At 46.5% G+C, this 13,625-nt stretch overlaps 1 protein-coding gene across 1 annotated transcript; it reads left to right on the top strand.

The window, feature by feature from the left end:
* The first annotated feature begins 412 nt into the window (after window positions 1-412).
* On the top strand, window positions 413-13,307 carry MYL1 (myosin light chain 1). Its single transcript, XM_056861585.1, has 7 exons — window positions 413-484; window positions 1,303-1,327; window positions 7,906-8,049; window positions 8,426-8,599; window positions 9,832-9,909; window positions 10,855-10,911; window positions 13,291-13,307. The coding sequence occupies exons 1-6, from the start codon at window positions 482-484 to the stop codon at window positions 10,881-10,883; spliced, it is 453 nt and encodes a 150-aa protein (XP_056717563.1). The 5' UTR covers window positions 413-481; the 3' UTR covers window positions 10,884-10,911; window positions 13,291-13,307.
* Window positions 13,308-13,625: the final 318 nt, after the last annotated feature.

The raw sequence follows: 13,625 nt of genomic DNA, 5'->3' as shown, positions 1-13,625 counted from the left end.
TTCTCGCTTAATGCTGGAGATGTTAAACCCAAGTGAAATTTTCACCCAACCACGTGGCACCCCGCTGTCTGGAGAGTCCCTTAAACAGACATCCTACTCAAAACAGAAGCCAAGAAGACTAGATAAGGAATATTCCATCTTTATGTCACAGACCTAAAAGTGCTGACGGGATTCGAATGCGGGCGAGTGGCGGCCCGGTCCCTGCCTCTCGTTGGCCTCCTAAAAATAGCCCCTCGAACGCGGTCCATCAAGAAACAGATCCCTCTTCCCCTTTGCCCTAAGAAAGCTACAAAACTCTCCAAGGGGGGAGTGGCCACCTGGCTGACACTTAATCCTTCCCCCCACGTCACGGCCCCCCGCTTAAATAAGAAGGCGGCAGGCCAGAAAGGCAGGACCACTCTCAGGGATTCAGACAGCTCGCGGCCAATTCCGCCCGCCTCGTTGCTGCTGCTGCTACTCTTCCCTTCCAACTTTCTGAATCATGGTGGGTTCACAAGACCTTTTAAGTTCTGCAGAGTCAGCCGGGAATGTCTGGCTGTGCAGTGGCTGATCTTTAAGAGTAAACGGGAAGCTGACTGAAATCTTTGGGCAATGGTGTCTTCTTCGCTTGCACATTTCCTATAAAGTCTTAACCAGTAGTTCGTAGCAGTAGTACGTTATATTTACTAAAATATGTGTGCACTTTATACAAATGCACAAGACTCTGGTGATAAAAAGAACACTATTCCGATGAAGAGTTAACGGAAAGAATTCGTGCTTAAATGTAATTTCAAGTGGGTGGTTGTGTTGGTCTGCAGTGAAAGAACAAGCTTTGATTCCAGTCGCTCCTTAAAGATATCTAATTAAGGCAGTTTTGACTCTTGAAAGCTTATACTCTGGAAATCTTGTTGGTTTTTAAGGTGCTACTGGACTCGAATCTTGTTCCTAAATGTACCAGTTCCTGTAAATATGCTGATTGTATGCAGTGCTGTTTCCAATTATCTTAAGGTTCTGTTTGTAACAAAATGAAGTGCTGTTCTCTCTCTGTCTGTCTTGTAAAAAAGGTAATCGATCCATTAGATTAGAGGTCACACTGTACTTGTTTCCATGATTGTTACAGATACTTAATAGCGCAATTCAAATTTTAACAAGTACCATGTTTAATGGCTATTTACTAAGAACTAACAGTTACATTTGTGGTCCAGTTAACTCCAGTAGACAGGCATCAGTTGAAGGGTGTAGCCTACTTTTTTTTTTCTGTCAATGCATTTCTTTCAACAGTACTAGTTGTTTCCTTTTCTCTCTCTCTTTTGCCAACTGCAGTCCTTCAGCGCTGATCAGATTGCTGGTAAGTGGAATACAAATTCAACTCTGTGTGTATTATGATTCACTGCAAAGTACAACCATTGCGGTTGCTCATTAGTTTACGTAGGAATCACCCCGTTAGCAATCTGATGGCATCTTAACAACTCTTGAGGGGGGAAAAGAGAATGACTTATCCGATTGTGCATCTTGGCAAGAAGCCTCAAGAGAAAAGCTGGAGGCTTTACATTCCAAGAAGTCTCTTTTTTTTAAGGGTTTTTTTGTGATTAATTTCTCTCTCACAGATCGAGTTCTCCAAGGATCAGCAGGATGGTGAGTGTTATAGGGTTAGCCAGTGAGCACATGCAGAGGTGTTTTCATACACAACATCCTTGGAATATGTCCGCTGGTATAAACTGTAAAACCTCATTGACTCGAACTGAACCAGATGGATGTGTCCCAGCTAGACAGCAAAGTGCCTAGGCATTTCCTCAGGTGTCCAAGTTAGGAGCTGAGCGCGGGAAAGCAAAGTTCACCCAGCATGTTGTCTTCTGTTTCAGGCAGTGTAGGAAGGCAGGGGGTGGTGAGCAGGGGGTTAACTGAAAGAAGGAAACAGAGGTTTTTTTTTTAAGGATGCCTATAAGTAAGTTAGGGATGCTAATCTCCAGGTAGTGGCTAGAGATCTCCCACTATTACAACTGAGCTCCAGGTGACAAAGATCAGTTCACCTGGAAAAAATGTCTGCTTCAGAAGGTGAAGGCTATGGCATTGAAGTCCCTCCCCTCCTCTCCCCAAACTCCTCAGGCTCCACCCCCAAAATCTCCAGGTATTTCCCAACCCGGAGCTGGCAACCCTACTATAAGTAGATGAAGGATTCTGGACTGTCCAGTCAATACATACATGCCACTTCTTTCAGGAAGCATTCCAGAGAAAATGAAGCTTTCACTGCTTAAAAATTAGGCTTAAAGCATTATCTGAGCATACGATTCAGATAGCAATTCTTCCCCCGCCCCCACTAATAAATGACTTGTTTGTCAGACAGCCATCCTCACCCCTGTCATTTAAGTACTCTAAAAGATGAATGACATTGTGATAACATTTTATTTGAATTGATTAATCTTCCGATAAAAACAAAACCCCTCCTTGGTCAATAACGGGACCCTAAGGTCTCTCATGCGCGGCTGTTTCCCTCGCGGTCACCCCTCCAACGACTTTGGGTCTTTGTTTTGAGTATGCCTGCCGTTTCCGATCGTCGCCTCGCTCTCCACCCGCCCTGTGTTTCCCCATGTTTTGCCCACATTTTCCAATCTGAGATGAAACGGGTCCCTCAAAACATGGGGAAACGCAGGGGGAGATCGAGGCAACTTCTGACAGTCGGAAACGGCCTGCGTAATCAACACAAAGACCCAAAGTGGTCGTAGGGGTGGCGGCGAGAGAAACAGCCATGCATAAAAGACCTAACAGGGTAATCCCGAGTTAAATCCTTCTAAGTCCTTTGAAGCCAGTGGGGGCTAGAAGGTATAACTCTGCTTTGGTGCGGGTCTAAAAAGGAATAAAATGTTTTTCGCATTAGATTCATGGTCAATGCCAGCACTCAGCACAGCTGAATATTAACATTCTCCACTCTGCTGCAAAGAGAAATCAAGGAATAGCCAGTATTTTGGAAAGATTACTGGGCCTTTTATGCATGGCTGTTTTCCTTGCGATCACCCTCTCCCCACTACTTTGGGGCTTTGTTTTGATTGTGCATGCATTTTCCATCCTGCAGAGGTCACCTCACTCTCCCCAAGTGTTTCTGCATGTTTTCCCTGCATTTTTGGGATGCTGGCTAAACACGAATCCAGAAAATGCAGGGAAAACATGCAGGGGGGAGTGAGGTGTTCTCTGAAGGTTGGAAAATGCCTGCATAATCAAAACGAAGCCCCTGAAGTTGTTGGAAGGGGGAGACTGACCTCGAGGGAAACAGCCATGCATAAAAGGCCCTTGATTCCATAGGACCTGCCCCTTGTGAATGCTGATAACTGGCTTTGTGCATTACCTGCACTTGTTATTGTGTGGAAAATGTACATGGACTTGAAGAAGTGTTATGCTTCCTGCAGGTCCCATAGTCTTGGCAGAAGGAAACCTAAGTTAGACTTGAAATCATGGTCATTTCTTCAAAGTAGCCACTGAAACTGACATTCTTTGAAGAACTGGTAAAGAATCTTTACCAGCAGTACCAAGTATGATAGGTGAAGCAGTACAAACAGTATGAAATTTCTTTAATGGAAAAATATATTGCAGCTGTAAATAGTTCCAATCTGATAAGGAGAAACAAAAAAGAGGAGAAAGTAGACATGGAGTGGGGGAGAGAAGAGACACACAGCAGGTCTTGTTTCAGAATTGGCTGCTGTTTTTTAGTGCTGCTTTCTAACAGTAAGAGGAGCTCTGATGAGAATCCCAGTCTTGGTTGTACATGGGGAGTCATTCTGAATGACTGTATCTAACAGCTAGCTTCGAGTCCAGTAGCACCATAGAGACGGAGATTTCTGGGGTATGAGCATTTGAGAATCATAGAATTGGAAGGGACCACCAGGGTAATCTAGTCCAACCCCCTGCACAATGCAGGAAACTCAGAACTACCTCCCCACCACACCCCCAGTGACCCCTACTCTATGCCCAGAAGATGGCAACAAAAACCCTCCAGGATCCCTGGCCAATCTGGCCTGGAGGAAAATTGCTCCCTGTCAAAGCTCCCTTCATCAGATATAGGTTGGAATGCACACACATGAACACATGAAGCTGCCTTATCCTGAATCAGACCCCCCCCCCTTGGTCCATCAAAGTCAGTATTGTCTACTCAGACTGGCAGCAGCTCTCCAGGGTCTCAGGCGGAGGTCTTTCACATCACCCACTTGCCTAGTCCCTTTAACTGGAGATGTCGGGGATTGAACCTGGGACCTTCTGCATGCCAAGCAGATGCTCTACCACTGAGCCACGGCCCCTCCCCTAAATAGAGACCCCTGAGTCCTTATATCCCAGTCAGAAGGTGACAGGGGTGTTGCAAAGAAAGGACCCAGGATGCAGAGGTGCCATGCAGATTGTAATCAGTTTGATTAGAGCTAGGAGATATGGAAAATGCAGGAAATCGGCAACTGTGGTGAGGTAAGAATCCACTGCCCCTGTTCAGCCCTGGGGGGTCCACTGTTCTGAATTTGTGAATGTATCTCATAGCGAAGTGGCTGGCCCCTGTGCGGATGATAACAGCAGCCCTATGGGGTCATCCATAAACAAGGCAGGGCTCCTGCACACTCGGGTTATTCCCCAGGGCTGTGCAGAGAAATAGATGTAAATTAATCCAAAGTTGGTAAAAAAAAATACTAAAATAAACCAGAGTGATGAGGGTGGAAAGAAGGCCCAAATGTCATGAGTGGCTGAGTGTCAGTAATGGGGGAAAGCAAGTGGCGGTTGGGGGGGGGGGACAGATCAGCCTGCCAAATCCCCTAATTTCTCACAGCAATAGTTCCCAAACTAGATCAGGACTCGCAGAGGAGGGTTGCCAGGTTCCTCCTTGCCATTGGCGGGAGGTTTTTGGGGTGGAGCCTGAGGTGGGTGGGATTTGGGGAGGGGAGGGACTTCGATGCCATAGAGCCCAATTGCCAAAGTGGCCATTTTCTCCAGGGGAACTGATCTCTGTCAGCTGGAGATCAGTTGTAAGAGCAGATCTCCAGCTAGTACCTGGAGGTTGGCAACCCTACCCCAGAGTGGCCTGTGGCTTTCTCCCAGCTGGGTCAGAGTCAGCTGGGAGAGGAGAGGCAAATGTGGGCAACTTATGAGATTCCTTGCTTTTGGGGGGGGGTTATGTGTGAAAACTGTTAGGGAGTTACCACCAGTCGACCCCACCCCCCAAAGTAGAGGAAGTTTAGAAATGGGTCACACTTCAAAAAGGTTGAGAACCTATGGCTTAGCATATCCTGGAGGGAGCGATTTGTGGTAGAATTTTAATCCCCCCTCCCCAATTCTTGTGTGCCCCCAGTTCTAGCTAATGCAAAAGCATCTGTAGTCGCATTGCGACCCCAAAGGAAAACGGCATCCGTTGCAGTGTCTTTATGTGCAGAGCAGAGGAGACACGTTCCTGGCATTGGGGGGAACTATTTCAACCATTTCCACCTGTTGTGAAACGGATTAAGTGGCACAGTGATCAAAAGGAAGTCTGAGAATATGCTGAAGTATAATTTACAGGCTACAGCGGTTACATGTATACAAGAACCGACAGCTGATCCCGTATTACTTGGGGGCACGTGGCGATCCATTTCCCACCAGTTGAATTAACCCGCCAATAAGAGGAGTTTGGCCACAGCTGAAAGACGGGGATTTTTAAAGTTCACTTCTGTGAAAGTGGATATTCATGATCAACGAGCTGGCTGTAATGAGGATTTTTTTTTTTAATTTCCAGAAGCGTAGCAATGTTACTCCCACTGCAGCAAAATAAAAAAGATCTCAGTAGCCCTTTATAGTTTAAAAATGGTCAGAGTTCACTTTATCAGATGCACAGAAGTTTCCCTTCAAACCAGCTAAATTTATACATAGGGCAGATGTGTGGAGAGAGAAGCCAGTTTGAAGCAAAGACCAATTTAAAAAGAAGAAGAGTTGGTTTTTATATGCTGACTTTCTCTACTACTTAAGGAAGAATCCAACCGGCTTACAATCACCTTCCCTTCCCCTCCCCACAACAGACACCCTGTGAGGTAGGTGGGGCTGGGAGAGCTCTAAGAGAGCTGTGACTAGCCCAAGGTCACCCAGCTGGCTTCATGTGGAGGAGTGGGGAAACCAACCCAGTTCACTAGATTAGCCTCCACCACTCATGTGGAGGAGCTGGGAATCGAACCCGGTTCTCCAGATCAGAGTGCACCGCTCCAAACCACTGCTTTTAACCACTACGCCATGCCGGCTCTCCAGCGACGAGGAAATGGGGGTTCAGGTTTTCGCAGCCCCTGGGGAAATCGCTCGCTGTTTCCAACACTCCAAGTCCACAGTTTTTATGAGCTGCAAGAGGAGAGAACTTGCAGCTTGGGTTTTATCCCAGGCTGCAGGCCTCCGTGCCTCAGATCATAAGGGGATTAATAGCAGGTTGATCGTGTTACTGTCCGGCCACCACCTGCCCAGCACAGCCATTTCAAGGAGAGCAGAGAAGCTCCTCCAGGCAGTATAAGGAGGGCCGGCGAGGGCACCGAGAATAGCCCCACTTCACGTGCTCCCGAGGAAAATGGATGGAGCCTCATCGTTGGGTGACAGATTTCCACGTCTGTCCTAAGAGACAGCTGGGAGAGACAGCGTGGTGTAGTGGTGAAGAGCGGCGGACTCTAATCTGGTGAACTGGGTTCGATTCCCCACTCCTCCACATGAAGCCAGCTGGGTGACCTTGGGCTAGTCACAGCTTTCTTAGAGCTCTTTCAGCCCCACCTACAGTACCTCACAGGGTGTATGTTGTGGGGAGGGGAAGAGAAAGTGATTGTAAGCCCGTTTGATTCTTGCTTAAGTGGTAGAGAAAGTCGGCATGGAAAAACCAACTCTTCTTCTTCTTCTAAGGCTGGAAGCTTTTACATACATGGCATAACCTAATGGTTTGGGGAAGAGCAATGTGACTTCAGGGGGGGAAATGGCATTATAAGCTGTTGCAGACTAGTACACAATATGCCAATGTACATGATGCGCCATTTTGCCTAATTGGGGGAAAGTTTCAGTAAGATGGAGACTACTCAACATGGGAGCTGCATATAATGATGTTTACTGGTTTGTTGTACACAGACTCATTTCTTTATAGAATGATACTTCACATTTATATAGTGCTTCAAACATTCAATGTGCCCTCCACATGCATTATCCATCCAACACTCGTGTGCCATAGTGCAAATGGATACTAGTCATGTTGCACACCTATTCTCTCCAGGATCAGAGGAGCAGGCCTGTTCTATGAGGTGCTGTGGAACACAGGCAGGACGGTGCTGCTGCAGTCGTCTTGTTTGGGGGCTTCCTGGTCGGCCACTGTGTAAACAGACTGCTGGAGTTGGTGGGCCTGGGTCTGATCCAGCAGGGCTTTTCTTATGTTCTTAAGTTTCTGGGCACAAAAAGGGAATAACTGAACTACTATGCATATAACTTAAGTCATACAGGGAAAATTATAACTCTTACAAATCACATTTATCTTAAAAAATGGGATTCTTCTGGGTCCTCCGTAAATATAGCTCAGCTAAACAATGCTGATGCCCTAAACGGGATGACCCCGGCTAGTCTGATATCATCAGATCTTTGAAGCAAAGCAGGGTTGGCTCTAGTAACAACTTGGATGGAAGACCACCAAGGAAGTCCAGGGTCACTACACAGAGGCAGCCAATGACAAACTACCTCTGAACGTCTCTTGCCTTGAAAACCCCTTTGGGGTCACCATAAGTCAGCTGCAACTTGACGGCACTTTCCATCACCAAGAGATGTTGAGAGTTGCTTTGGGTAGGAGATGGGAGAGGAGTCTAATGCAGGTTTGTTTGAGGCTGTGGGTCAAAGTCTTGACTGCAAAGAATCTTGGATATGAACAAGGACACGGATCAGCTGTTTGGCTTTGGTAACTCTGGCATTCCCTTCTTGCAGACTTCAAGGAGGCCTTCCTCCTCTTTGACAGGACCGGCGAAAGCAAGATCACCCTCAGCCAGGTCGGAGACGTCATCCGTGCTCTGGGACAGAACCCCACCAATGCCGAAGTCAAGAAAATCCTAGGGAACCCCAGCAACGAGGGTAAGACAGCTGCCAGCGTCTTGTCTCCCTTACATCTGCCTGTTGTTTATTCCAAAGTTGCCATTGTGTGGGTCTTAAAATCTGGTGAAGATTTATCTTCAGGGACGAGTGAAGAAGTTTTTGTTTCATACAACTGCTTAATAAATATGTTCGAAGGCAGCATGGGACAAGACTACCGTATTTGGGGATCTGACTTCGGTTTCTCCTGTCTTTATTCCCTTAATATTTTTATCCTGACGTATTGCACAAGCGAAGAGCAAGAAGACAACATAGTTGTGATAAGGAGTCTAGTCAAAATTCCAGCATGGAACTTTGAAAGGATTCCTTAAAATATCGCAAATGTAGGCCAATAAAGACTCTTATAATGTTTTTACAGAGATGAATGCTAAGAAAATCGGGTTCGACGAGTTCCTGCCCATGATGCAGGCCGCTGCCAACAACAAGGACCAGGGGAGCTTTGAGGACTTCGTTGAGGGTCTGCGTGTCTTCGACAAGGAGGGCAACGGGACGGTGATGGGTGCTGAGCTCCGTCACGTGCTGGCCACCCTGGGTAAGAGATGCCAGAGAATCTGAGGGGGTGCCCAGACTTCAGACAGAGGTCCATTGGCTTTATAACAGATAAAGAAGAGACAGGAGCTTATTTGTTCATGGTATAGGTGGAACTGGTTGCCAGAGGATGTAGGGATGGCCACAGCTATAGATGGCTTTAAAGGGGATTGGACAGGTTCATGGAGGAGAAGTCTATCAGTGGCTGCTAGCCTTGGTGACTAAAGGGAACCTCCACGTTCAGATGCAGTAAACTTCTGAATCCCAGAGTCAGGAGGCCATATCAGGGGAAGGCCTTGCCCTCTGTGCCCTGTTGTAGGGCCTTCAGAGGAACTGGTTGGCCACTGTGTGAGACGGGTGCTGGATTAGATAGACCACTGGTCTGATCCAGGAGGGCTCTTACTTAGGTTATCACAGGAAGGCTTCGTCTGTATGTTGAGTTTTCCAACCTCCAGGTGGGGCCTGGAGATCTCCTGGTATTACAGTTGATCTCCAGACTACAGAGATCAGATCCCTTGGAGGAAATGGCTGCTTTGGAGGGTGGACTCTATGGCATTATACCCCACTGAAGTCCCTTCCTTCCCAACCCGGGGCTGGCAACCCTACTCTATGTCCTATGGTTGGACCTCCAGAGGAACTGGTTCGCCTTTGTGAGACAGGATCCTGGACTAGAGGAATCCTCACTGGTCTGATCCAGCAGGGCTCTTTATGTTCTTATACCCCCAACAAGAGAACAGTTTGCTACTACAGGTTTGATTACACCCTCAGGTATGGTTGCCAACCTCCAGGTAATGGCTGAAGATCTCCTGCTATTACAACTGATCCTCAGGTGACAGAGATCAGTTCACCTGGAGAAAATGGCCATTTTGGAAGGTGGACTCTCTGGTATTATAACCCATTGAAACCCCTCCCCTCTCCAAACCCCACCCTCCTCAGGCTTCTCCTCCAAAATCTCCAGGTATTTCCCAGCCTAGAGTTGGCAACCCTACCCTCAGGATTCCTGAGTTAACATGAAGTGTTCACAGATGCCTCATTTTGGACTTAAGGACCTATTTTAGTGCAGGGCAGTCAACTCATCTGCTCCAAGGTGTTTACATGACACAACATTGGGGAAATCTTCTCAACTGTGATATTGTTTGTGAATGAAAGGGACTGATGACTGGAATCTCATGCATTTTTATGGCCACTTATGACAGCCTGTGAGTGGAAGGTAACCCTTGTCTCCCTGAAATTTAGGTGAGAAGATGAAAGAAGAAGATGTAGAAGAACTGTTGAAAGGGCAGGAAGACTCCAACGGCTGCATCAATTATGAGGGTAAGCACCTCTGTCCGAGCAGAAAACTACTCCACTTGGTGGGCACTAGGCAAATGAGATTTTCGGCATACAATCTTTTGAGAATCAAAGCTCCCAGGAAACCCCTCCCCTCTCCAAACCCCACCCTCCTCAGGCTTCACCTCCAAAATCTCCAGGTATTTCCCAGCTTAGAGTTGGCAACCCTACCTTCCCAGGAGCTTTGATTCTCGAAAGCGTATACGCTGAAAATCTTCTTGGTCTCTAAGATGCTACCGGACTCAAATCAAGCTGTTCTACGACCGACCATCATGGCTCCCCTCTGAAACCTATTCAGTGGGGTTTGGCTAAATTTAAAGGTGAATGCAACCAGCTCTCACTATCTCTAGGATAAATTGGAGGAGAGAAGAATGATATAAGCTGCTTTGCATCCCCATTGGGGAGAAAGGGGAGTTGACGAATTAAATAAACAAAGAAAAATTTATTCTCACAACTCATAGTCCAATTGTGGGACTCCATGCCCCAGGATGTGGTGATGGCTGCCAACTTGGAAGGCTTTAAGTGGGGTGTGGACATGTTCATGGAGGAGAGGGCTATTCATGGCTACTAGTCAAAATGGATACTAGTCATGATGCATACCTATTCTCTGTAGGATCAGAGGAGCATGCCTATTATTTTGGGTGCGGTGGAACACAGGCAGGATGGTGCTGCTGCAGTCATCTTGTTTGGGGGCTTCCTAGAGGCACCTGGTTGGCCACTGTGTGAAAAGACTGCTGGACTTGCTGGGCCTGGGTCTGATCCAGCAGGGCTTTTCTGATGTTCTTACGTTCTTAAAATAAATAAATAAATGAAGCCAATCCCACTGCAATAGGGAGTCAGTGCTTTTGGTATTAAAGAATCATTGCAATATACCTGGGAACTTCCTTTTTATCCGCTTTAACACTGTATCAATCATGTGTTATTCCACAGCTTTTGTGAGGCACATCATGTCTGTCTAAGCAGATTTCTCAAGACACACACAGTTCGGTAAGTTCTTAAGGGGGGCATTTCTTTGGCTCGTCAAATTAACAGCTTTTATCTACCTGCTGCCAGCAACAGCTTGGCGCTACCATGGTGTCTGTCTTTATCAGTTGCTCTTGTTTGGTGATAGAGATGTTTTTTTTTGGGGGGGGGGTTGCTGTCAAGTCACAGCCAACTTATGGGGACCCTGTAGGGTTTTTAAGGCAAGAGACATTTGAAGGTGGTTTGACATTGCCTGTCTCTGCGTCAGGACCTTGGTATTCCTTGGAGGTCTCCCATCCAAATACTAGCCAGGATCAGGCTAGAGTGTGTGAGAGTGTGTGACTGGCCCAAGGTCACCCAGCACGTTTCCATGGTGCGAGTGGGTATTCAAACCTGGGTTTCCCAGGTCCTAGTCTGACACCTTAACCACTACACCACACTGGCTCTTGTAGATAGAACTGTACTGATTTTTAATACAAGCGGGCCGTGAACAGGGTGAATCAGCGTCTGCATGTGTGGCTGTGGAGAACACTTGGCGTCTCACACATGGCGTTATAGAACCTTGTTGGTTTCACTGACACCAGTCTAGACATTATTATTCTAGATATTATTCTGTCTAGACATTAGGAAGAATTTTCTAACAGAGCGGTTAAGCAGAGACTAGATGGCCATCTGTCAGCAATGCTGATTCTATGACCTTAAGCAGATCATGAGAGGGAGGGCACCTTGGTCATCTTCTGGGCATGGAATACGGGTCACTGGGGGTGTGGGGGGGAGGTAGTTGTGAATTTCCTGCATTGTGCAGGAGGTTGGACTAGATGACCCTTCCAACTCTATGATTCCATGAAAACACCAAGAGAGCCTTGAAAGAACGGCATGATACAAGCATGTGGCAAGCCATGGGAGGGAAGGCAGCATGGTATAGCCCTACCTTGTCAGATCTCGGCAGCTAAGCAGGGTGGGTACTTGAAAGGGAGACCCACAGAGGAAAGCAATAGCAAACCACCCCTACTTCTCACTTGCCTTGGAAGCCCCTCACCGAGGTTGCTATAAGTCGGCTGTGACTTGACGGTTCTTGACACACACAACAAGCTGACAAACGAGGGACAATTCAGCGAAAGTAGCGCCTTGTTCATCTGAGCCGCTGATAGCAAATGGGAGAAGAAAACATTCATTCATTCATTCATTCATTCATTCACACCTTTATTGGCATAGATCTTTTAAATACAGTAATAAATGGTTTAAATATAATCTTTAAACGATAAAATATCAATAAACTAGTTAAAATCTTTAAGTCTTAAAGTGCTATGTAACCCGTTTGATTAAGTCTAACTTTGTGGAGGAGCCGGGCGCAGGACTCCCAGAGAGGTTTCCAAGAATCTTGCTACCATCAATGTTATATGCACATTAAAGATTAAAAACATAAAACCAAAATTTTGCTCACCTTGCTTAACTTTCTTACTTTGAATTCAATGGGATTTAAAAACATGCGATAGTGAATCCACTCTGATATTTATCATTCTGTCATTTGTTGGCTGTTCTATATGTAAGTGCCATCCAGTTGCAACTGACTTTTGGTGACTTACGGTGACCCCAACGAGGGGCTTTTCAAGGCAAGTGAGAAGCAGAGGGGGTTTCCTGTCGCCTTCCTCTGCAGAGTCTTCCTTGGGGGTCTCCCGTCCAAGTACAGACCCTGCTTAGGTTCCGAGATCTGAGAAGCAGAGGTGGCTTGCCGTTGCCTTCCTCTGCAGAGTCTTCCTCAGCAGTCTCCCCTCCAAGTACCAACCCTGCTTAACTTCAGAGATCTGACAAGACTGGGATATAACAGGCCGCTTTTCCTCATGTGGCTGTTTAGATACCCAGAAGCAATATATAATTTTGCTCTGATGTAGGGTTGCCATCTCCGGGTTGGGAAATACCTGGAGATTTTGGGGGTGGAGCTTGAAGAGGGGGAGATTTGGGGAGGGGATGGACTTCAATGGGGTATAATGCCATAGAGTCCACCTTCCAAAGCAGCCATTTTCTCCAGGTAAACTGATCTCTGTGGCCTGGAGGTCAGTTATAATAGAAGGAGATCTCCAGCTGCCACCTGGAGATTGGCAACCCTACTCTGATGGCCAAATAATCCAGCATAAAATACAGGAGTTTACGTGGTTTAAGATCCTGCATTCATAAAGTGAATCAAAATCTGAGCCAAGCGTTATTTGTTAACCTTGGAAGCCGAACCTAAATGATATTTCTTTGGATTGCAAATGCAAAGTGAGAACACCAGTTGGATCCATTTATCAGGCATCACTACGATCATCTGCGGATGCATTCTTCCATTACCAATTATATTAGTTTAAAAAATAAAATAAAAATCCTGTCATCATAAATCACAACATTTATTTTTGCTTTTGACAGAGCAAGATGAGAAGATACTTTGGTATTTGTGGATCTACGACTCTCCTGCTCCATCCAGTACCACCATTCTGGAATGTAAAAGAGACTGTATATTATCTGCCTCCAAGCCATACCCCCCCATTAATGACATCCGCATGAGACGCCTACCAAATCTCAACATTTTTACAATTCACAGATAAAGCACTTGCTGAGCCAAGTGAGAAAGACTACCTGGCCACAGCTGTCAAGCCCAATAAACCTTTTTTTCCATGTTTGGTCCACCATGACACCAATGTTACGTTCCTGGGGGGGGAGAAGAGAGTACGAGAATAAATCCCTGTGGTCAGTGAAAGGCT

This window comes from Euleptes europaea, chromosome 15, assembly GCF_029931775.1.
Source record: "Euleptes europaea isolate rEulEur1 chromosome 15, rEulEur1.hap1, whole genome shotgun sequence".
Lineage (NCBI taxonomy): Eukaryota > Metazoa > Chordata > Lepidosauria > Squamata > Sphaerodactylidae > Euleptes > Euleptes europaea.
This window is presented reverse-complemented; position numbering and strand designations above follow the sequence as displayed.